This window comes from Pseudorca crassidens, chromosome 1 (genome assembly GCF_039906515.1).
Source record: "Pseudorca crassidens isolate mPseCra1 chromosome 1, mPseCra1.hap1, whole genome shotgun sequence".
Lineage (NCBI taxonomy): Eukaryota > Metazoa > Chordata > Mammalia > Artiodactyla > Delphinidae > Pseudorca > Pseudorca crassidens.
Genome location: NC_090296.1, coordinates 119,978,927 through 120,004,530, shown reverse-complemented (window position 1 = coordinate 120,004,530; position 25,604 = coordinate 119,978,927). Strand labels below are relative to the sequence as shown.

At 41.4% G+C, this 25,604-nt stretch overlaps 1 protein-coding gene and 1 pseudogene across 22 annotated transcripts in view; one reads left to right on the top strand and one right to left on the bottom strand.

Annotated features, from left to right (window-relative positions):
* TMEM202 (transmembrane protein 202) overlaps positions 1 to 25,604 on the bottom strand; it is a 56,339-nt gene that overhangs the window by 24,990 nt on the left and 5,745 nt on the right. For 6 of the 22 annotated variants that reach the window (XR_010946778.1, XR_010946795.1, XR_010946793.1 and 3 more), the window contains one exon: positions 19,402 to 24,161. The exons of 2 other annotated variants lie outside the window; for them this stretch is intronic. Coding sequence is in view for 1 of the 20 variants with exons in the window: in XM_067752724.1 (XP_067608825.1) it covers positions 11,698 to 11,894; positions 12,500 to 12,631; positions 13,198 to 13,347; positions 18,667 to 18,922; positions 19,173 to 19,253 (816 nt within the window). In the remaining 19 variants the exon portion in view is untranslated. Of the gene's footprint in view, positions 1 to 10,559; positions 10,590 to 11,549; positions 11,895 to 12,498; positions 12,632 to 13,197; positions 13,348 to 18,666; positions 18,923 to 19,172; positions 19,254 to 19,401; positions 24,162 to 25,604 lie in introns of those variants that run through there. 14 more of the 22 variants (XR_010946780.1, XR_010946794.1, XR_010946805.1 and 11 more) reach the window with 8 other exon arrangements.
* LOC137231885 (NADH dehydrogenase (ubiquinone) complex I, assembly factor 6-like) lies at positions 21,287 to 22,220 on the top strand (annotated as a pseudogene).

Genomic DNA, 25,604 nt, shown 5'->3' with positions numbered 1-25,604 from the left:
CCATCCTAGCTTCTGGCTCGCTGCTTCTCAACTGCCATAGAACTAACCCCCTCTGCCCTAACACCCTTTCGTACCCCTCCCCCACCCCAGGGGACACAAACAACAGGAGTCAGAACACAAAGCATGGGTACAATGTCTCTGCCAGATCTGATCCAATTCCTTTCTCCCGCCCAGGTCTGTCGAACTTCAGACGCCTACAGCAACGTGCCTACTGAGCTCAGCTTTCTCACAGACACACCAACACCCAAGAGGTCTTTAAAAAATATAGTCAAGCAGCTCATGCAGCTCAATATCAGAAAAGAACCAAACAACCCAATCCAAAAATGGTCGGAACACCAAAATAGACATTTCTCCAAAGAAAATATACAGATTGCCAACAAACACATGAAAAGATGCTCAACATCACTAATTATTAGAGAAATGCAAATCAAAACTACAATGAGGTATCACCTCACACCGGTCAGAATGGCCAGCATCAAAAAATCTACAAACAATAAATGCTGGAGAGAGTGTAGAGAAAAGGGAACCCTTTTGCCCAGTTGGTGGGAATGAAAATTGATACAGCCACTATGGAGAACAGTATGGAGTTTCCTTAAAAAACTAAAAATAGAACTACCATACAACCCGGATATCACACTACTGGGCATATACCCTGAGAAAAGCATAATTCAAAAAGAGACATGTACCACAATTTTCATTGCAGCACTATTTACAATAGCCAGGACATGGAAGCAACCTAAATGCCCATTGACAGATGAATGGATAAAGAAGATGTGGCACATATATACAATGGAATATTACTCAGCCATAAAGAGAAATGAAATTGAGTTATTTGTTGTGAGGTGGATGGACCTACAGTCTGTCATACAGAGTGAAGTAAGTCAGAAAGAGAAAAACAAATACCGTATGCTAACACATATATGTGAAATCCAAAAAAAAAAGGTTCTGAAGAACCTAGGGGCAGGACAGGAATAAAGACACAGACATAGAGAATGGACTTGAGGTCATGGGGAGGGGGAAGGGTAAGCTGGGATGAAGTGAGAGAGTAGCATTGACGTATACACACTACCAAATGTAAAATAGATAGCTAGTGGGAAGCAGCTGCATAGCACAGGGAGATCATCCTGGTGCTTTGTGACCACCTAGAGGGGTGGGATAGGGAGGGTGGGAGGGAGGCTCAAGAGGGAGGGGATATATGTATACATATAGCTGATTCACTTTGTTACACAGCAAAAACTAATACAACACTGTAAAGCAATTATACTCCAATAAATATTTAAAAAGTAGATACACTGTGAATAAAATTAAAACTGTGTTAGATTGGAAAAAAAAAAGAAAAAAGAAATGTAGTCATCCTCTTTCCATCCTGCACCCCCATCCCATACTATTTTCTTATCTCCTACCAGTCAATCACAATGTGTTCTTGCCAGTTCCACCCTTTAATGTTCTTAAGCCCACCTTGTATTTTCGTTTCCAATTCTTTAGAGCATCTGTCATCTCTGTCCTGGATTGCTGCAACAGCCTTGTACCTGGTCTCTCCGCTACCAGGTTTGCTCTCCTTCAGTTTATTCTCCACAGTTACCAAGATTGATGTCTCTAAAATGCAAATCTAATTGTCTCTCCTTTGCTTAAAATACTCTGATTGTTCCCCACTACTATGAAGTAAAATCATGTCAGCATGAGTCAGTAAAAACCAGCAAGATGGGGTTTCCACTCCCTATCCAGCGTCATTCAGTCATTCAATCTCTCCTCTGTGCCAGGTATTGCGTTAGGTACTGAGGGTGCAGTGACTTGTTGGAGATCTTCCATGTGCTCCTCCAGATCCACTTTCCATCCTTGCTCAAGGAGGCTGACAGATTTGGATAATTCAGTGGGTTTTCTTGCTATCCAAACCCTGATTAGGTTTGACCAATGGCAGGCATGGGCAGAAGATCAGAGGTGTAGAGATCAGTGTGTTTATTCCCTGGTTCTCTCCTTACCAGAGTACTGAGGGTGAGTACTTTACCCTCATCCATGTCCCTTTACCTAAGATAGAGCTCCTGATAGGCAGCCCTCTCCATAGAGCCACCCTTTTCTATTCTGGTCACTGTTCCTTTCATTTAAGTGATCAGGCTTAGGAGTGATAATGACTCTTCCCACTGATGGTTTCTCCAAACATTTTTCGATTCTAAGGGGACCTTGTAAATAGTCCCTTAAATCTTCCACACTCACCACTTTGAGCCAAGCCATCTGTTTCCCGCTGGACATGGTCCTTAATGTCATAGAGCAAAAGCCTAGTGACATCTAGGCTCATTCTCTCCCTCCTTCTCACCTTGTGCTCCAAACAATTTTATTCTTCATGCAGTTTCCTAACCCAACATGGTCCTTTTTTGCACATGGCACAAATGTTATCTACCTTGCATATGGTACCTATCACACTTCCCACCCCATCTTTGTTAACTTTAGTCAAGAGTCATTCTAGTCTTACCTTTTGGGAGGAGCTTTCTCTGAAACCAACCCTCGATCCCAGAATTTATGCTCCTACAGCACTACAGTACTTGCCCTTTCATGACCTTTATCACATAGTTTTGCAGTTTGTCTGTCTATATCTCCTTCTGGTCTGCAACATCCTTCAGCAGCAAGGACACAGCCTCAACATCTACTACAGTGCTTGGAACATCATAACGATTAGGTGATGTTTCTTTTTTTAAAATTTTTATTATTTTTTGGCCGCACTGCAGGGTCTTCGTTCCCCTACCAGGGACTGAACCAATGGCCCCTGCAGTGGAAGCGTGGAGTCTTAACCACTGGACCACCAGGGAAGTCCCTAGGTGATGTTTCTTGATTGATTGAAAATTAAAAATATAAAAAGAGGAAGACTGGACTTCTGGTTTCCAGTCTGGCATGCAAGGAGCTTGGAAGTTGTCACTCCATTGTAACAACAAGTAAAAAACTAAACAAACTGAAAATCAACAACTCCTCTAGATCACAAGGCAAACTGTGACCCCATAGAACTGGAGAGGCAGAAAGGCGAATACAGAGAATCAAAACTTTCTAGAGCATTTCCCTGGTGGCGCAGTGGTTAAGAATCCACCTGCCATTGGCAGGGGACACGGGTTCAAGCCCTGGTCCAGGAAGATCCCACATGCCGGGGAGCAACTAAGCCCGTGCACCACAACCACTGAGCCTGCACTCTAGAGCCCACGAGCCACAACTACAGAAGCCTCTGCGCCTAGAGCCCATGGTCCACAAAAAGAGAAGCCATGGCAATGAGAAGCCCGAGCACTGCAACGAAGAGTAGCCCCCGCTCACCACAACTAGAGAAAGCCCATGTGCAGCAACGAAGACCCAACGCAGCCAAAAAAAAAAAAACAACAACACTTACTAGAGCAGAAACCTCTACAGGAATTAGTACCAGCGTAGGAAAATCTGCACCGTAAGGTTCAGTGTGAACAAGACTGAGAGATTAAAAACTATAGGTCCCTTACAAACTATTATGTATTGATATAAAATAAATAAGCTACAAGGATATATTGTACAGCACAAGGAATATAGTCAATATTTTATAATAACTACAACCTTTAAAAATTGTGAATCACCATGTTGTACATCTGAAATTTATATAATATTTTAAGTCAGCTATATGTCAATTTAAGAAAAGAACATATCCACATACTGGGAGGGTAGTGCACCCTGAACTCCCCAGGACAGAAACTCCTGTGCTCGCGACCGTGTCTTAGGGTATCTTTCCATCTAGCTGTTCATTCCTACCCTTTAATGTCCTTTGTAATAAATCGTTAACCGTAAGTAAAGAAAGAAAAAAAGTACAGAGGGACCCAGTCATAGAGAGGTACCCACACTTCAGTGAATTTTACCTCCAGCAGCTTGACCAGGTTCTTGCAGTGAATATTAGAGAAAAGTCCCATACTTCTGGCCCGGGGGAGGGGAAAAGGAACCATTTAGAAATATACCAGAGCATTCTGTTCTCTTAACAAGGCCTTCTCTGAGGAGAAACTATTTGACCAGAGCCTAAACTGTTGGGGTTTTAACAGAGCTTAACCAACCTGGAGGAAAGGAAGTATCAAACTTCCAGCCTGCTCTAACCTGTGAGGGAAGGGAAATTCCCAACTCCAGCCCATTCAAGCCGTCCTATAGCACCTAAGGGAGAACTGAGAAGCACTTATGAAGCTCATAGTCCAGAGGCAGAGGTTCACTCAAAGCCTGAGACCTGGGACTTCCCTGGCGGCCCAGCAGTCAGGACTCTGTGCTTTCACTACCGAAGGTATGGGTTCAATCCCTGTTTGGGGAACTATTTCTGCCCCAGCCAAAAAAAGGGCTGAGACCTAATCACAGGACTATAGAATGCTTCCCCTCCCCCAACATGTTATCACTACATTTCTAAACGCTATTTACCATAGTTCCTTTTACCCAGTACATCCTGACCAGCTATCAAGAAAATATCACAAGTTGTACTAAAAGGCAAAAAACACAGTTTGAAGAGACAGAGCAAGCACCAGAACTAGACTCAGATATGACAGGGATGTTAGAATTATCACACGATGATATTAAAACAATGATGATTAATATGCTAAGGGCTCCAATGAGTAAAGTAGACAGCACGCAAGAATAGATGGGCAATATAAGCAGAGAGATGGAAATTCTAAGAAAAAATTTAAAAAGAAATGCTAGAGATTAAAAATACAGTAATAGAAATAGAGAATGTCTTTGATGGGCTTATTAGTAGACAGGACATGGCTGAGGAAATAATCTCTGAACATGAGAATATATCAATAGACACCTCCAAAAAGAAATGCAAAGAGAAAAAAAGACTGAAAATATGGAACAGAATATCCAAGAACTATGGGACACCTACAAAGTTGTACCATACATGAAGTCAGGATGCCAGAAGGAGAAGAACGAGAAAGGAACAGAAGAAATATCTGAAGTAATAAGACTGAGAATTTTCCCCCAAATTGATGTCAGATACCAAACCACAGATCCAGGAATCTCAGAGAATATCAAAAGCAGTATAAATGCCAAAAAACAAACAAACAAGCAACAAACAAACAAAAAACACTACACTTAGGCAAATCATATTTGTTTATTTATTTATTTATTTTTCGGGTCTTAATTGCAGCGCTCGGGATCTTTTCCTTGTGGCGCGTGGGCTTATTTGCCCTGGGGCATGTGGGATTTTAGTTCCCCGACCAGGGATTGAACTGGCATTCCCTGCATTGGAAGGCAGATTCTTAACCACTGGACCACCAGGGAAGTCCCTAGGCATATGATATTTTTGGGGTTTTTTTCTTTCTTTTTAAAATTTATTTTTTATTGGAGTAAAATTTCTTCACAATGTTGTGTTAGTTTCTTTTGTACAATGAAGTGAATCAGCTATATGTATACCTATATCTCCTCCCTTTTGGACCTCCCTCCCACCTCCGCCCGCCCCCCATCACACCCATCTAGGTTGTCATAGAGCACTGAGCTGAGCTTCCTGTGTTTATAGCATGTTCCTGATAGCTATCTATTTTACACATGGTAGTGTATATATGTCAATCCTAATCTCCCAATTTGTCCCACTCTCCCCTCCCCGCCCTCCATCCACATGTCTGTTCTCTATGTCTACATCTCTATTCCTGCCCTGAAAATAGGTTCATCTGTACCATTTTTCTAGATTCCACTTATATGCGTTAATATACAATATTTGTTTTTCTCTTTCTGGCTTACTTCACTCTGCATGACAGACTCTAGGTCCATCCACATCTCTACAGGCGTATGATATTTAAACTGAAAAAAATCAAAGATAAAGAATCTTGGACTTCACTGCTGGTCAAGTGGTTAAGACTCCACACTTCCAATGCAAGGGGCATGGGTTTGATCCCTTGTCGGGGAACTAAGATACCACATGCAGTGCAGCATGGCCAAAAAAAATAATAAATTAAATTAAATATTTTTTTAAAAAAGATAAAGAATCCTGAAAGAAGCTGGGATGGGGGGAGACACCTTACCAATAAAGGAGCAAAGAAAAGAATTACATCTGACTTCTCCTCAGAAACCATACAAGCAAGAAGAGAGTGGAGTGAAATATTTAAAGTGTTGAGAGAGAAAAGACCCTAACCTAGAATTCTGTAGCCTATGAAATTACCTTCAAAAGTGAAGGAGAGGGACTTCCCCAGTGGTGCAGTGGTTAAGAATCCGCCTGCCAATGCAGGGGACACGAGTTCAAACCCTGGTCCAGGAAGATCCCACGTGCCATGGAGCAAATAAGCCCATGCGCCACAACTACTGAGCCTGTGTTCTAGAGCCCACAAGCCACAACTACTGAGCCTGAGTGCCGCAACTACTGAAGCCCACGTGCCTAGAGCCCGTGCTCCACAACAAAGACAAGCCACCACAATAAGAAGCCCGCGCACCGCAACAAAGAAGAGCCCCCACTCGTCACAACTAGAGGAAGCCCTCGTGCAGCAACGAAGACCCAACGCAGCCAAAAATAAATTTAAAAAAACAAAAGTGAAGGAGAAATAAGGGCTTTCCCAAACTAAAATTGACAGAATTTGTTGTCAATAAACCTGCCTTGCAAGAAATTTTAAATGAAGTTCTTCAGAGAGAAGGAAAATGATACAGGTCAGAAACTTTAATCTATATAAAGAAAGGAAGAGCATAAGAAAAGGAATAAGTGAAGGTAAAATAAACACTTTCATTTTTCTTATTCTTAATTGACATAGCAGGTAACAGTTTGTTCAAAATAACATCAACAATGTATCACTTATATATGCTTATGTGTATATACACACATATGCTTATGTTTGAGTGAAATTAATGACAGCAATGATATAAGTAACAGTAGAGAGGAGTTAGGATTATTTTGTTATTATTAGGTACCTGCACTACCTGTGAGCAGTAGAGTGTTATTTGAAAGTGGAAGTTGGATTAGTTGTAAATGGATTTTGCAAACTCAAGGATAGCCACTATGGGCTTCCCTGGTGGTGCAGTGGTTGAGAGTCCGCCCGCTGATGCAGGGGACACGGGTTCGTGCCCTGGTCCGGGAATATCCCACATGCCGCAGAGTGGCTAGGCCCGTGAGCCATGGCCACTGAGCCTGCGCGTCCGGAGCCTGTGCTCCGCAGCGGGAGAGGCCGCAACAGTGAGAGGCCCGCGTACCACAAAAAAAAAAAAAAAAAAGGATAGCCACTAAAAAAAGTAATAAAAACAAGAAGTATAACTAATATTCTATGAAAAGACAGAAAATGGAATCATATAATATGCTCAATTAGGACCAAAAAAGACAAAAATAGAGTGGAAGACAAAGATAGGAACAATAAACAAGGGCGACAAATAGAAAATAGTAACAAACATTGTAGATATTAATCCAATCATATCAAAAATCAAGTTAAACATCAATGGTCTAAATATACCAATTAGAAAACAGAGATTTTCAGAGTGAATAAAAAAGCAGCACCCAACTCTATGCTATCTAAAAGAAGCCCACTTTAAATAAAAAGACACACATAGATAAAAGGTAAAGGGATGAAGAAATATACCATGCTAACACTATTCAAATGAAAGCAGGAGTAGTTTTATTAAGTTCAGAAAGAGCAGGCTTTAGAGAAAGTAAAGTTATAAGGGATAAAGAAGGGTGTTACATAATGATGAAAGGGTCAATATTTTAAGACACAGCAATCTTAATGTGTATGCGCCTAACAAAAGAACATGAGACAGATACTGATAAAACTGCAAGAAGAAATAGATTAATCCATTATCATAGTTGGAGACTACAACACTCTTCAGAAATGGACAGATCTAGCAGGCAGAACATGAGTGGGGACACCATCAATCAACTGGATATAACTGCCAACTCTAAACTACTTCATCCAACAGCAGGAGAATTTTTCTTAAGCTCATGTGGAACATTCACTAAGATGGACCACACTCTGGGCCATAAAACACACCTTAAAATTTTTTAAATATTAAAATTATACTATGTATGCTCCCAGATCATGATGGAATTAAACTAAAATTCAACATTAGAAAGATAGCTGGAAAATCCCCAAACACTTGGAGATTAAATAACACACTTCTAAACAACACATGGATCAAAGAAGGAACTTCAAGAGAAATTTTTTTAAGAGAAATTTTAAAATTGTGTGAACTAAATGAAAATACAACTGGCCAAAATTTGTGGGGTGCAGTGAAAGCAGTGCTTAGAGGGAAATTTATAGTATTGAATGCATGTATTAGTAAAGAAAAAAGATCTAAAATCAATAACCTATGCTTCCACCTTAGGAAACTAGAAAAAGAAGGGCAAATTAAATGCAAAGGAAGCAGAAGGAAAAAATTAATAAAAATTAGAGTAGATATAAATGAAAAAAATTTATAAAAATTAGAGCAGATAATCAGTGAAATGAAATGAACATTTCTTTACATGTGGAATTCCTATTCGCAGGTACCAAAATAATTTTGCTGGCTTTTCTGTTTCTTTCGTTCCTTCTATGCTCATTCCATCTGGTAGTTTTGGGGTTTCCTTACTTTGGCCAAAGGACCCACTCCAGAGTCAGGTCTCATAAGATGGTATTTCAGATTTCCTGTTCTGTTCTGACCCAGTTAATGAACCAATGCACAGCTTGGTTGAGCAAGGTTGTACTTGTATCCTTTTACCTCTTTCGGTCTGTGGTTCCAAATAAGCTACAGCCCCAGTCTGTGCTTGGCAGTAGCTTTTGTTCAGCTTCTTTTCTTTGATTTTTTTAAAATTTTATTTATTTTTTGGCTATGTTGGGTCTTCGTTGCTGCACGCAGGCTTTCTCTAGCTGCAGCGAGTGGGGGCTACTCTTCGTTGCAGTGCATGGCCTTCTCATTGCGGTGGCTTCTCTTGTTGTGGAGCATGGGCTCTAGGCAGGTGGACTTCAGTAGTTGTGGTGCGTGGGCTCAGTAGTTGTGGCTCGTGAGCTCTAGAGCGCAGGCTCAGTAGTGTGGCGCACGGGCTTGGTTGCTCCACGGTATGTGGGATCTTCCTGGACCAGGGCTCAAAACCATGTCCCCTGCATTGGCAGGCAGATTCTTAACCACTGTGCCACCAGGGAAGCCCTCAGCTTCTTTTCTTAAGTCCCTAGTTTGAGCTAGAGCTGTGAATCTGGCTCTAGTCCATATCTTGAGAAGCATTTCTGATCTTTTTCACTCCACAGGACCTGTCTTCCTGTCTTCCTGTTCACCTCTGCTTACTTTTGGACTTAGAGCCCATTAAGTCTATGGCTTAACTCAATCATAGCTTTGTGGGTTTTGTTATTTTTCCAGTCTGTGAAAATGCTTGTCTTGTTTTGACCTGGCTATACATATATATCCCCCCTCACCCCCGTATCCCTCTCCACTTCATCTATCATGTAATGTATCTGGAGCAGAAGGGATGTATCAAAGGGTCATTTAATGAGCTATCTTATTGGAAGTCTACTTAAGTTTTTTAAAGGAATTTTCTACAAGCAAAGAAAGAGAGAAGAAAATAGAGCATTCAGTTTCTAAAGGAGCAGCAAAAGACTATGCTTAAAGATCATTCTCTGATAGTAAAGTAGAAACTTAGTTATAATTATTGTCTATTCTCCTGTAATATAGCCAGGGTCTTGATCGTTACTCTCTGAATACCTAGCATCCTCCCTTCTCATTCACACCTGCTTCCTTCTTCTCACCCCACTTAAAACTTCCATTCCCTGTAGAGTCATCAGTACTCAGCTCCCTGTCAATTTAGTCATATAATTATAGTATTCAAACTGAATTATAAATAATTCTTGTGAACTCAGTAAGTTCTTAATTAGTCAATATGTGGGGTATACTTAGCAGGTGAGTGGTGATGGGAGGAGGGGGAGTTGGACTTGACTACATGTCTATTCTTACAACAAACAAAGGCCCAGGAACAGCCTGAAGAGCCTCGGAAATGAGGTCCCTTGAAGTAACGAGACACCAGTCACTCTGCAATAACTAAGATCGCCAACATGGAGAGAAGGAGCCAACATGGAGAAAAGAGTTTTCTAAGGCAGGGTCAAAATGGGGTGTGTGTATATACGTGCTTTTGTGTGTGTCTCTATGGGTGGGTGCACACATGCATGTGCTGCTAAACTCCTACCTTTAGGAATAAAAGCAGAAGTATTAACCTAACAGTCTTCTGGTCATCATCTGGAAATGTTTGGGAATGACTGACCAGGGACCAGGATTATAAGAACTGTTAAGTTTGTTTTCTACAAAGGTTACCAGTGACTCTCTAAATTAAAACAAAAGGATCCCAGGGCTTATCTTTTTTTTAAATTAATTAATTTAGCTTTAAAATTTTTGGCTGCGTTGGATCTTCTTTGCTGCACGCAGACTTTAGTTATGGTGAGCGGGGGCTACTCTTTGTCGCAGTGCATGGGCTTCTCATTGCAGTGGCTTCTCTTGTTGCAGAGCACGGGCTCTAGGCGTGTGGGCTTCAGTAGTTGTGGCTCACAGGCTCAGCAGCTGTGGCTCGCGGGCTCTAGAGCGCAGGTTCAATAGCTGTGGCGCACGGGCTTAGTTGCTCCGTGGCTTGTGGGATCTTCCTGGACCAGGGATCGAACCCGTGTCCCCTGCATTGGCAGGTGGATTCTTAACCACTGCGCCACCAGGGAAGTCCTGGGCTTACCTTTAAGAGCAGCAAGGGGTGAAACTGGACACTATAGTCCATTCCATTGCCAGGCTTGAGAAGAAGAAGAATGGACCTCAACAAACAAAAGACTAGTGGCAGCTACTAAAGGAATAAAGGACAACATGAAGGCCAGGGACCTTCTGCATGGAATCTGGTCTAAGTTTAAAGGGATCTTTAGCCATCAAAAGATCCATGTGATTGCCTGAATTCCCCCACCCTTACTCAGTCTTAAACAGTATACAAAACATGGAAAAAATTTTAACTTTGTCCACGTATATACTTAGGCTGAAGAAAGTCCTTTAGCCTCATTTCGCTCAGTAAAACATAATCTAAGGAATCAAAAGAGTCATAGGCCTATCAGGAATCTGATTGAATGTATGGCCCTCTTCACAGAAAAGAGCATACACAAGTTTTGTATAGAATTTCAGAGAGTTTATGGATGCTTGGTTAACATAACCTCTAGCTTAGGGAGAAGCAGTTCGTTTACCTAATAGACTGTAAGGTTTTCAAATTACCAATCTTCATAAGAAGTGGGATGTCATGGATTCCCCAGAATCTACCCAGCACCTCTCACCTCCTTTGGGTGGTAGGTATTATCGCCATTGTTGTTCATTCCATTTCTGGTAATGATCGCCAATTAGATTCAACAATATTATTCAGATGCCTTCCATCCTGGGTATTCCCAAAGCCACACACGATAAAGAAAACTTCAAACAAAATTTGGTGACATTTTTCTACATTGACCATTCTGGTCTATGAAATCCCTGATGCCCAAAGAGAGCTCTGATCCACGCACTGCATCTATTGCTAGTTTCTTTCATTCATGACCCTAAACACTGATGTTTTCTTTTCGAAACTTTTTCTCGGGTGAGTTTTCATTATCTTCTTTATGACTACCATACATATTTTAGATGCAACATACACAAAGGACATTTCATCAGCTTTAATGCTCTCTCCTTCAGCAATATGGCCATGGTATTAGGAGAATTTCCTCGAATCTGCACAATCATTCCCTACTCAGTTAGCTTCTCCTCCCCTGTTTTAAGACAGGAAGTAGTTGGGTTATCCTATCACCATCACAGTTCTGTACTTGATAGTTTTTTCTCTTTCTCACTTGTAGATTTTGTCTGAAACCCTGACTCAGCATCTTCAGCAGGCGGTACTGTAGTCACTGGACCAATCCCCAGCCTTGACTTGTCTATGGGAACTGCAGTGACATTTTGATCAAGGGGAGGAGATCTGGAAGTTATGTGGTTGAGGAAGGAGATAATCCCTAGGGGGAGAGAAGAATTCGAGGTGAGTTTCAAGAGACAGATGGCCTTTTGGCTTTTAAAATTCTAACTCATTCTTTAAATACTCAGCTCAAAATGCCTCTTTTCAGTGAAGCCAACCCTCCTTCCCCCAGCAGGCTTCCATTATCCTTCTGTGCTTCCATTTCATTATTGTACTTCTTACATGGTTGGAACAAAGCTAGAACCTCCTGGATGTAAATCATAGTTTCACTACTTTCTGTATTGTCTTAAGCAAGTTACTCAACCTGTCTGTGCCTCGGTTAGTGGTAGAACAGTTTACTAATTCTAACTTTTCAGACTCCAAAATCCATGCTTTTTGGCCACGTCACGTGGCATGCGGGATCTTAGTTCCCCAACCTGTGATCCAACCCGCACCCCCTTCAGTGGAAGCACAGAGTCTTAACCACTGGACCGCCAGGGAATTCCCAATCTGTGCTTTCTTTACCATACCACTCTGCTTCTAGATGTATAAGTGTTCTTAACAGGAACAGTTAATGTTTCTATTTCTCTTAGATTCCACCTCCCTTCCAAGAAGTGATTTCCCCTTCTATCCTTCTAGCATAAAGCAGGGAGGGGACTGACTCACCAGCAAACATGTATAAGAAGTCACTCCCCCAATTAATATGATAGGTCCATAGGAGATCTGATTCCATGGCATCTCTAGAATGCCAGTGAACCTGTGCCAGAAATAGGATGAGGCAGAGGAGCAAGCAGGAGGCTAGGAGCAGAAGAAAATACGTCATATCCCTTAGTGTCTTCAATCTGCCTCAACAGCCACCCCCAACTCTTCGTCTACTTCCAGACACCATATTGTATAGAAAGGATCAAGAAGATAAGAATTCAAGGACTGACCAAGGTGGGAGAGAGAAGGAGCCTGGCATAAGTTAACTAATGGATGTTTTTTTGTTTTGTTTTGTTTTGTTTTTTTGCAGTACGCGGGCCTCTCACTGTTGTGGCCTCTCCTGTTGAGGAGCACAGGCTCCGGACGCGCAGGCTCAGCGGCCATGGCTCACGGGCCCAGCTGCTCCGCAGCATGTGGGATCTTCCCGACCCGGGGTACGAACCCGTGTCCCCTGCATCGGCAGGTGGACTCTCAACCACTGCACCACCAGGGAAGCCCACTAATGGATGTTTTATACAATAAGACAAGGCAGGTAGCTGGCAACTTGATGTAATAATGAAGAAGAGAAAAGGGACAAGAAAAAGAGGATGAAAGCCCACACAGAGGAACTATGCTCCCTCAACAATTTTACCATAGTATTACCCTGCCATCTAGGTCTGTACCTGAGATGAAGCTGAGCATGGATACCTTCAGATCCAAGTTAGGAGTCATTCTTCCTCTTCTAGGGAGGCAAGCTCTGAAGAGCCAGCCAAGGGCAACAAGTATGGTGAGGACAGAGATGAGGAAGAAGGCCCTGGAATATTGGAGGTAATCTGCCAAGGAGATGGAGAAAGGAAAGGCCTGGTTAGTCCAGTGGGGGACCTCTCCTTAAGAAAGCCAGACAGAGTCTTAGAGAAGGGAGTGAAGACGAAAGAGGATGAACCTGAGCTTGTTATGTGGCATCCGGGGCACAAATAAGGATCTTCTTTCCCAGCTCTTCATTGATACTTGGAATTTTTCACTATGAAGGCAAAACCTTCACTGTAGAACTAAAGGTACTATACAAATAGTTCTGGGTACATTAACACATTAACTTAGATGTAAACTAGCTTATAAGAGGTGTGACTCTAACATCACAACACAAATTTAACCTTTTTCTTGCTCCTAATTCTAATTCTAAAAGTAATACATGTTCAATATAAGCATTGGAGAGACTAGAAAAGTACCAAGAAGCAGCAGGAATATCAGCCACAATCCCACTATCCAAAGACAACCGTTGTTAGCATTTTATTTGGCTTCTTTCTGGTATTTTTCTATCCTCTGTACACAGTGGATATGATACTGAATTTCGTGATTTTTAAGAGGACTATATGGTAAGATTTTCCCCAGATCACCTGCTGTAAACATCATATTTAATAGCTACAAGATAGTCTATCATATCAACACACTTTGCTTAATGATTTTATCGTTGTTGGAGTTCGTTTCTATTTGTTTTTTCTCTTTCAAATGTGTCTGGCGTGTACAGTCCCTGTCAGCCTGTGACTATAAAATGAAGTCATATTTACCTGAACTCCCATACTGTAATGATTTCAAGACCCAATTTACTGGACTGCAGGAATTTAACACCCCACAAATACCTCCTTTTTTTCCTGAGAGTCTCTCAAGGTCCCGTCTCACATGTGTTTGAGGACAGGTCTGCTAAAGTTATTTTGCTCCAATGCCCTTACCCTAGTGCTACAACACTCCTTCTCTCTCTTATCTCTTGGCTCCAGAGCTCTGCTCTCTTTGGCAGAAGAGGGAGCATGCCAGCCCATACTTTTGGCTACCATATCCCTAACATGGAAGAGATCCTTCCCTTGACTTCCCCAGCAATGTTTTACAGATTTAAGAAATAGAGTAACTTACAATTACATGTAGATGTATGTTTCTGAGATACCACGGATCTGCCACTATCTTCAATATCCTTTATAGCAGGGGTCCCCAACCCCCGGGGCACCTGTTAGGAACCAGGCCACACAGCAGGTGGTGAGCAGCAGACGAGTAAGCGAAGCTTCATCTGCCGTTCCCCGTCGCTCACGTTACCGCCTGAACCATTCCCCCCCTCGAAAAATTGTCTTCCACGAAACTGGTCTCTGGTGTCAAAAAGGTTGGGGACCACTGCTTTATAGGGTGCCTCCTGGTCTAGCTTATTTTCTGTCTCAGTGTAACAAGGGCCAGGTCATCCCTACCACTGAAAGTTCTCTAAGCACTTCAATGTCTAAGAATCCAAGTCCATCTTCCAAGTAACCCAGAGAGAAGAGTACCAAGCTTATCCCAGTTGACAAACTGCCTCTTAAGTTTTATTTTGTTCTCTAGAACACATCACTGGTTAACACAATCGATAACAGTAATTTCCATTAAGAGAAACCACACTCCTACCCACAGAGGTCAGGTGCTATGTGGCCCCAACAAGTTAGCCACATTAAAACACGATAACCCAAGGGCAGCACGTTTTCTGAAAACTGGGTCATTCAGAATTAGCCAGTCAGAACCATCAGCCTAGACTGAGCTGCGTGAAGCCCAGTGTGATAGGCATCTTTTGCAGTATTGAGCCCCCAGTCCTCCATGGGCCTTAGCAGTCCCTGTCTAGAGCCCTGGATCCTTGCCTATAGATCCCTTGACTATAGCTAGTAGGACCAAGGAAGGGTACCAATTTAACTCTGATCCTTGGATATCTGGATTTGGGACTGACTGATGCTAATTTCCTCTTTTGCTTGCTTGAACCAAGAAGATATAAAGCTAGCCTGGTATATCCCCTTTTTCAGGCACTTACATACTAATAAACAGGAAAAGCTGAGCTGTAGAGATAAAATAAAGCATAAACAAAGTTGAGTGACAAAGGAGCTCTGGAGAGACTGAGTGACTGTCTGGCTTGATTTTCTTTGCCTGAGATCACAGCCTCTTCTGGAATTCCCTGAGGTCCAGAAAACTTCCTGCCTTTGGGAGTCTATGAGATGCTTCTGAGTCATTATAAAGAAGTTCGCTCTTTAGCTTATGCTATTTCAAATGGGTTCTGATATTTAGAAAACAAAAGAGTACTAAGATATTCAGTCCAACTCCTGTCTAAGATATGTTACAGTCCAGTCTTTCTTCTATCATGAGGGGAAGAATGGACCTTCACGTTCTTCTTACAATCTTCTCAGTCTTAGCTGCTCACCTCCTGAAAACCCCATAAACAAGATCACTCACAAGTCCACAGGAACAACTAAATATCTGCAGCATAGTACAGTCTAACGCCTCAAAGGAACCAAGTCTACCAGTCATAATGATATGCAAAAAATTATCTAACCAAACTAACTAAACACTTACCTTCAGAGTCTAAAACAGCTGCATTTGGCTAACTTCATAGTCTTCTAAAATTCATGTAACAAAACAAAACAAAGGTCTGAAAGGTGGATTCAAGCCTCTACCTCCTGTAAGAGCAAATCCTATTTCAGCTTTTAAACAGCAATCTTTATAGCAGCTTACCCATTAATAAAAGGCCTTACTTGTATGTCTCAGTAAGAATAGAAAAGATCCTGGATGGATACCCAGAACCCTGGAGAGGAAGCTTTGAAATCTTCTTAGTATTTAGATTCCCTTGTAAACAGTTGGTACATCAGAATAAATCATCCCTACACAGCCTGTGGGTGTTTATTGTGTGATGGTTCCTGGGGTCCTGGCTCTGGACCAAAGACCTATGCTTTCTTCCCCACCCTCTGCAAAAAAGACAGTTCAAGTTACTCTCTGTGGCAACACATTCTTTTACATTATGGTCTGATCTCACCTATGCTATGGGGGAAATTAGCAGAAAGGTCTGTTCCATGCTGTGACCTAGTAGTAAAAGTGAAGGATGGTGTCCTTTACTCCCATCCTTTCTTCATCCCATTACCAATAGCTACGGCACAGAGGCTATCAGTTATCTAGAACCAGGGGAAGACAGATGCAGAGGAACAATGGCCTGAAGTAAGTCCAGGACAGAGGAACATGAGCACACATGTACTTGAGCCCACTTGAGATAGCCCCAGTGAAAGTCTCAGAAATGACTGGGGGGCTTCCCTGGTGGCACAGTGGTTAAGGATCCACCTGCCAATGCAGGGGACAGGGACACAGGTTCAAGCCCTGGTCCGGGAAGATCCCACATGCCACAGAGCAACTAAGCCCTTGTGCCACAGCTACTGAGCCTGCGTGCTCCAACTACTGAAGCCCGTGCGCCTAGAGGCCATGCTCCGCAACAAGACAAGCCACCACAGTGAGAAGCCCGCGCACCACAACAAACAGTAGGCCCCGCTCTCTGAAAATAGAGAAAGCCCCCGCACAGGAATGAAGACCCAATGCAGCCAATAAATAAATTTTTTTAAAAAAAAAAGAAAAGAAATGACTGGGGACTCCATGGGAGAGGGGGCTAAATTCTTGCAATCCAGTAGGTAAAAGTTTGAAGTTCTTGAACTTGGGCAATAATCTATTTGGGCAATAATAACATATTATTGTTACAGGCTGATGAGGCCTGGACATACTGATTATATTTGGGGAGTTCCTTATGAGATCTGTATTGCAGACTGATAACTGACCCTAGAATTAGGACTAGTTAACACTGGAAACAGGGTGGATACTTGACTTACAATTGTGTACTTAAGGACTCACTGAGTTGACATTCTCCAAATGATTAACAGTTGGCCTCATAGGTGAATTTAAGGCTCCAAGAAATAAACTGCTTTAAGTGACAACATTTCAAGATTCTGACTCATTCAAGATTTAAATAATAATCTCAAGGCCTGAGGTTTAGCCTGGGTTACATAAATACAATTGCAGCTTAATTTTTAGGCCTATATCTCTCACTCCATTTCTCTAGAAATGGAATCAGTGAGTGTAAATCTCTGAATGCACATAATCATATTGCTTTGGTTGTTCCTATTTATGTGTCCTCATTGTGTATGGGAGTGTCCAGCATTGTGTATTATCATTTACAAATCTCTTTTAATGTCATGGCTGAAAAATCCTATCTCATCGTTCATTTGATTTGCCATTCTTTAATGGCTGACTGAGGTTAAAGTCATTTTTCCCATGTTTATTAGATATCTGTAGTTTCTGTTTTGTGAATTGTTTATAAAAAATTTATTTATTGGGGTATTTGTCTTTTTTGTAATAATAATTTGTATATAATATATATATATATATTAAGGCCATTAACCTTTTATCTTTCATATTTGTTGCAATTATTTTCTCTAGTTTTTATTTTCAGTTGAAGATGCAGTTGAATTCTCTGCCTGCCTTGGAGTTTAGTTTCTTCCGAAGATCTCGCTTTACGATCCCGCTCCTTAGTTCCAAATACAAAGCGTTAGCCCACGCCAAATAAGTGATGCTCCACTTCAGCGTTGGGCCTAGGTCCCCCCTCCCCCCAAATCTGGGACTCCTGTTTATCTAAGAAGTGAAATAAACACTTTACTCATGTATGTTTTCTTTCGCAATACCTGCTCTTTGTGTAAATGTTTCTCTTGCGGATGTTGGGGAAACTCTTTAGTGTAGTTTTAGCTTTCCTGTAAGTCTTAGTTCTGGTTGAAAAACCTCATGCATATGGTATCTTCTAGCCCCAGACATTTATTTTTAAATATTATGTGTTGCAACTTCAGATTTACTTAAATTCACATAAAATTTGACAATTTAGTCTCTAAATAGCTGGGATTTGTTATACTACATATCTGACATGCATTTAACTTCTCTTCTGTTGCTAGCATAAGAACAAACTGACCTTGAAAGTTAAATCTGATGGAGGTTGAGACACTTTGCTCTATCTCCCAGCTATGATCAATCACTTCTGTTTCTGCGAACCACATTAGAATAACAATCTCTTTGCATCACAGGAACAGATCATAAATGACAAACGAGTTCTTCCCAGAGGGTAAAGAGACTATCAACTCATAATTTGGGAGAGGAAACAACCTAGGGTAGGAGGGAGAAAGGGTACACCAAGGACACCAAACAGAAGAACGGCCATGTTCACAGTCTGGCTGAGATCCCTCCTAGACTTGGAGAGGTGAGGGGCAAAAGATCTTGGAGGAAGAAAGATGAAGGGCCATTGTGGCAGAAAACTCTGGAACTGTGGGGCCTGTGGCATTCAATTTAGTGGCACTCACAGGGTGGCTTGGGTGTGTGGCTCCAGCACAGCTCATGGTTGCATGAGATCCAGAGTCCTGCGTAGAGCTCAAGGCCATCGTTGATCACCAGGAACTGCACCCAGTTCAGTGGGGACATGCAGATCAGCGTTAGGAGGCTAAAACCACAGAGGCTGCCACAGAACATTCGGATGTAGGCGTGTGTCTGGTCCACATGCTGCTGCAGCCTCTGGGGTGGCATCGAGGCACCCGGATGTTGGTTGGTGGGGAGGGTAGGCTACAAGGATGAGGGATGAGGGAGATATTGCCTACCCAAAAAGATAACCCTTGACCCCCAGGGTCTCCTGCTCTTTTCTGCCTCAAGTACCCCCACGTGGGTTCGATTGGTGGATAGCTTTCCCTACCCCTTCTATAAAAAACAAACATTTCTGGGTCATCTTTTCCCTATCTTTAGGACACTCTGTCTAGACCCGCCTTTAAACAAGTCCTCTTCTTCCCATCTGAACTACAATTGGGTACCTCCTCACCCTTTGGTATTTCCGGTACCCCTTGACTTTGGGAACCTTGGGACAGTAGAAGGTAAAGGTTAATTGCTCCTTCCTCTCCATCTTGGCAGCCAGTTCACGTTCTAACTGCCACGGAACTTGTCTCAGCATGTCCTCATACACACGGACAGAATCCAAAGGGGTTGGAAAGTGGGATCTATGGATCCCATTTCTGCTTCATACTCTGGGTCTGGTCAGACCAGGAAGAAATCGTCACGTTCTAAGCATGTGCATGTATGTGTGATGCTCTTCACCCTCCTTCTCGGACTCCTCCTAACTCCTTTATTAAATAAATCCACAAATATTTTGTCACCAGTTGCTGTGTGTCAGTCAGGCTTTGTGATAGGTCCTGGGACATAAAGATAAATAAGACATAGTTCCCTAAAAGCAAATAAAAAAGGATAACTCTGATGTCTCCAGGACTCAATAGTTTGTGGTTATAATTTAAGATTATATGATCTTAATCTACCAAGATATATAAATACAAATATGTTTATGTATATAGATATATCTCAGCAGCCCAGAATTCATGTTCTTGCCCCAGTTTTAAGTGGAAGACCCCAGGTGTGTCTCATAGTTGGAAGAACCAGTCTGTCAGCCATAGGCCTTCATTCGGCATCCACCTTTGTTTTCCTTTTTTGCTCTGGTTCCCCCTCTTCAATACCCTCTACCCATGAAGCCATTCAAGGGTACAGCCTCTGCCAAGGCCACTGCTGACACAGGGCCTGTAAAAATGCCAGTATCCCTATCCCAGGGGGCTACCAGCCAACGTGCGGAAGGCTACCCCTCAAGATAATGCAGCAGAGTTGGGTTCTGTGTGGAAGTGAAGAGGTTGATACAGAGAACAGAACGTTTAGCACTGTCAGAGGGAAATTAGGGAAGGTTTACTGGAAAAGACAATGTCTTAGCTGGATTTTAAAGGAATTTGACAAATAAACAAGTGGAAGGGAATGTGAAACAAAGAGAATAGTATGTCTCAAGGCAGAAAGCCATGAACACCATGAAGTTCTCAGGGCACTAGAAGCAGGGTGGTTCTACTGGGTGCAAAATCAAAGATGAGGATTGAGGGTTGTGTATAGAGGTACGGGCTAGATCACAAAGAGTCTTATGCCATGCTATGCAATTATATTGTGAAGTTTTAATTGCTGGAATACTCTAGCCCTACTGGCATGATTATAAGAAAGATTTTGCAGCTGCATCAAACTGACGTGTACGGCATATCTGTTAGATACACGTGTATGGCTAGAGAGCTAACATAGGCTGTGAATAGACAGGCCTGTGTTTCCATCCTGGTTGAGCACTTACTTAGTTCCGACACTTACTGGCCAAGTTCCTTTGGGAAATTTCCTTAACCTCACTGAACTTCAGTTCCCTCATTTCTAAAACTGGGATAATAATCATTCCTGTCTCATAGAATTAATGTGAAGATGAAATGAGATAACACACATAACGCTCTTAGCACAGTGCCTTCATAACTGCACAATAAATATTATTATTGATGGATATTGATATTATTGATAAATATACTATCAATGGTGAGCAATTAATACATGCTTGCTAAATACTATCTATTATTATTATGTTTTAACTGTCTTTCCAAGATTGCTCGAGCATGGCCTTGGCACAGGCCACCGTGAGATAGATGAAATACTTGTGTTAATGGAAAGGATGCGTCACCCCTCACCCCTCTAGTAGCAGCACTAAACAAGCACATTACCAAAGGGATGATACTGATGTAAGGAGGTCATTTTGTGAACAGTGTCTGATTTGGCAAATGATGCAACCCTCTGGCTATTAAAGGAATAGGTCAGGCACCATTCAACTCCCAGGCCTATTTCAAGGCCTATTTCAGCACTACCAAAAAGGCAGATGTTCAGGCCAGCTTGGAACTTGCTAGGGCCTGGGATGCATATGATAAAACAAGCATTTATTCACATCTTATGGCTGTGTATATTGTGATTCACCTACTTTAAAAAGCAATTTGGGGTCCCCAGTCTGTGCCACCACCTCCGCTTCCAGGCCGGCGGTGCCCCAGGGGAAGCATGGCCGTGGACGGTGGACCGAGTGCTTTGAGCACAGAATGATACTGTGTGGAGATGCTGCAGAAACAATATCATGATGGCTATTTATGTTCCCTGCTGCTCCCTGCAGAATCCCAAAGCTCTGCTCTTGCATTGAGGGCCTTCGATGTGGAACTGGCTCAGGCTGATTAAAGACTCGGCCTCTGAGAAAACAATTGGACTGATGTGAATGCAGTTTTGAAAAAAAAACTGTGGACTAAATATACTGTGATAATCCGCCCCATCAGCCTGTGGCTATTGAACTGCAGCAGGTCTGCACACCAGCAGAGCAGGGGCCCCAGACTGACTTCACAGAGCCCCAGGAAGATGGAAAGCCAGGGCCCCACATGAGGGACTGAGAAGAAAAAGTCGATGGGAAGCTGCTGTCAAAAGACATAATCTGACCAAAAAATGGCTTCTCCAAATCATTGATGAAGGAGAAAAAAGTTTGGATGACACTGCATATCATAATACACAGAAACTGTACAGTTATGCAGAAAACACACAGAGCTCTCTTCCTTATTTAAGACTAGAAGTACTGGGTATAAAGGATCTTGGTGCAGGTCATGCCACAAGTCACCCTGGAAAAGCACAAGGAATTGTCATATACGTAAGAGCAATGTCCTATCATAGTGGCCGAAAAACGGTGTTCCTTCCCTCAGATATTTGTGTGTTTGACAAATACAGCACATGGTGTTTCACAAGAGGGTTTTCTACAGAAGAACCAATGATAAAAATGTGAGAGACATAATATACGTCATTACTAGCCGGGCATATTTGTACTTAAAGCATGCTAGGTCCTTCCACAAAGTGAAAGTGAAAACTTCCTGCCTTTCTTCAGGATGCTTTGGAGGACTATTTAAAGAAAATTCAATAGGTGGATTTTGATATATTCTACCCATCTTGATAGCAGAAAAATACATTACTTCCATTATCTTTGTATACTCAGTCATAGAGAAAAAGATATTAAAATAATTTCATGGTACTGAAAAAAAAAAGCAATTTTGGTTAGAAAAAACGTAATGTAACATCTTTGTGATCTTGAAGTAGACCAAGATTTTTTCTTTTTTTAAACAGGACACAAGGGACTTCCCTGGCGGTCCAGTGGTAAAGAATCCGCCTTCCAATGCAGGGGACACGGGTTAGATCCCTGGTTGGGGAACTAAGATCCCCCATGCTGTGGGGCAACTAAGCCTGCGTGCCACAACTACTGAGCCCCAATGCCTCAACGAGAGAGCCCACGTGCTGCAAACTACAGAGCCCACGTGCTCTGGAACCTGCACACCATAACCAGAGAGAGAAAACCTGCATGCCACAACTAGAGAGAAGCCCATGCACTGCAACAAAGAGTCCACATGCCGCAACTAAGACCCAACACAGCCAAGAAAGGAAGGAAGGAAGGAAGGAAGGAAGGAAGGAAGGAAGGAAGGAAGAAAGGCTAGCTATCAAAGCCTTATTTAAACAGGACATGAAAAAGCATTAACCAGAAAGGAAAATTTTGATAAATTGAATTATGCTGAACTTAAGAACTTCTGTTCACCGGAGATACCATTGAGAGAGTAGAAAGACAATCCACAGAGTGGGGTAAGATACTGCAACGTTTATATCTAACAAAGGGCTTGTAGCAAGAATATATTAAGAACTCTTACAAATCAATAGGAAAGAAAACAACCTACTAGGAGAATGAGCGAAGTCCTTAATTAATGCTTTGCGAGACATCAAAATGGGCAATAAACATATAAAAAGGTGCTCAATTTCATTAGTCATCAGGGAAATGCAAATTAAAACCACAATGCAATATCACTACACTTCCATCAGAATGGCTCAAATGAAAAAGTATTGGAAAGTATGTGGAGCAACTGGAACTCTCATACGCTTCTTTTGGTAGTGTAAATTGGTAGAATCACATTGAAAAACTACTTGACAGTATCTGCTGGAGCTGAATAAACACATGCCCTTTTCAATGTACGTAGGTACGCAAAATAAAAGTGTCCTTATGTCCACCAAAAGGCATGTATAGTGCTCCCAGCAACACTTTTTATAATAGCCCCAAACTGGGAACTACCCAGTTGCCCAGCAGCAGAAGAATGGAAAATTGTGGTACATTCATACAAGGAAATACTATACAGCAATATGAGTAATCTACAAGCACATGAAGTATGGATAAATCTCATAAACGTAATGCTGAGCAAAAGAAGCCAGACACAAAAGAGTACATATGTATGATTCCACTCAAATGAAGGGCAAACCTGGCAAATCAGTGTTGTCAGAAGTCAGAAATATCCTTGGGAGGAAAATGACTAAGGACTAGGAGGGGACATGCAAGGGACTTTTGGGGTGTTGGAGATGTTCTATTTCTTGATCTGGGCACTGATTACCAGAGTTCTATATTTATGCTATACTTTAACAAAGAGTTAAAAAAATTAGATACATATATCGAGAATCCTTTTTTAAGTGAAGAATCTTAAAAATGTATCTTTTGTCTTGGTAATTTCACCTCTAGGAATCTATAAAATCAATATTTTATTGTTATAGCTTATTTATATAACCTTATCTACTAGGAACTGTGCTAGGTGCTTTACATACATTGACTCACTTTTTTTAAAAAATAAATTTATTTATTTATTTATTTTGGTTGCGTTGGGTCTTCGTTGCATCTTCGTTGCTGCATACAGGCTCTCTCTAGTTGCAGTGAGTGGGGGCCACTCTTCGTTGCGGTGTGTGGGCTTCTCATTGCGGTGGCTTCTTTTGCTGCGGAGCATGGGCTCTAGTCGTAGTTGTGGCTCGCAGGCTCTAGAGTGTAGGCTCAGTAGTTGTGGCACACGGGCTTAGTTGCTCCGCAGCATGTGGGATCTTCCCGGACCAGGGCCCAAAACCATGTCCCCTGCATTGGCAGGCGGATTCTTAACCACTGCGCAAACAGGGAAGCCCTGATTAGACAGTTTTATTAAGGATAGTGGGCATGCTTATCTTACTCTTGACTTTAGTGGAATGAACTCTATTGCTTTTTGTTTCATATGTACATTCATTTTCATGTTAAAAAAGTTTCATTCTATTTCTATTTCATCAAGATTTCTAATTTAGAATAGCTGTATCAAAGACCATATGGTCTTTTCTTTTTAACCTATTTAACATAAACATTGCCTTAATATGTTTCATATTGTTTAACTAGTTTTGCATTCCTGTAGTAAAATATGTTTGGACAGGATATATTAATCTTCTGATATACTTCTAGGAGTATTTGTTTTTATAGTTGGCCCAAGAAGTACTTAGAATTTTAAAAGTATATCTACATGTTTAGATTTGTTTCTTCCCCTTAATTTTGATACATTATGGTCAAAGAACATGTCCTATAAGAATTCAAAAAAGTAATGTTTACCTTTTTGCCAGTTTTTCTAAATGTCCTGTGGACATTTAATAACAACTTATGAGACACAAAATTTTAAATGTATTTCTGGGGGATATAAGTTTCTAAACCTATTATAATTAAGTTATTAATGATATCATTCAAGATGTCCCTATTCTTATTTTCTCTGCACTTGATAAAATATTCTCAGAGAAATGTTAAATGTCTCACTATGATTATAATTTTTTCTTTTCCCTTATATTTCTTCTGGTTTTTGCTTTATATATATATATTTGTTAGGTGTCTAATGGTTTATGATGTCTCTCTTCTTTGTGAATTGTACCTTTTATCATTAAAAATATTCTTCTTTGTTCCATTTAACTTCTGTGTGTCTTGGGTTTTTTCACATGTTAATAAATGCCTTCCTCGCTCTCTTTTTTGTTTGCATTTTTCTGGTACATCTCAGACCATTCTTTTAGTGTCATCATTTTGGTTTCACTTAAAATGTCTCTTATCAACAACATTTAGACTGTTCTTTGCTCAATTTGAGAGTCTTCGTCTTTTAATGGGGGGATCTAACCTATTTACATATAGGGTGATAGTTTAGATAGATTGGGCTTATTTCTACCCTCTTATTCTTTGTATTTTTGGTTAATTATATATTCATGTTACTTCCTCCCGTGCCTTTTATTTTTCCAGAATGATCCAGCTTCTTTTTCTGTAATGATGTGGAAGTCATGTATCCTGTTTCTATCTTGCTAGAGCTTATCTGTCAATTTTATTAGATACATCTAAAAAATTAATTTCAAGGCATCAACAGTAGCAATAAAAAGATAAATACTAATGTTGGAAGAGAGTAATGAAATGGGCATTTTTACACATTATTGGTGGGAATGTAAAATCTTATCCCATGTTTCCAGGTGTTTATAGTGAGGGGGTGGGGAAAGTAGCCCTGATTACATGGCTTAAACCAGGGAGGGCCTGGGGCTATCTCAGTCTCATCCAAGC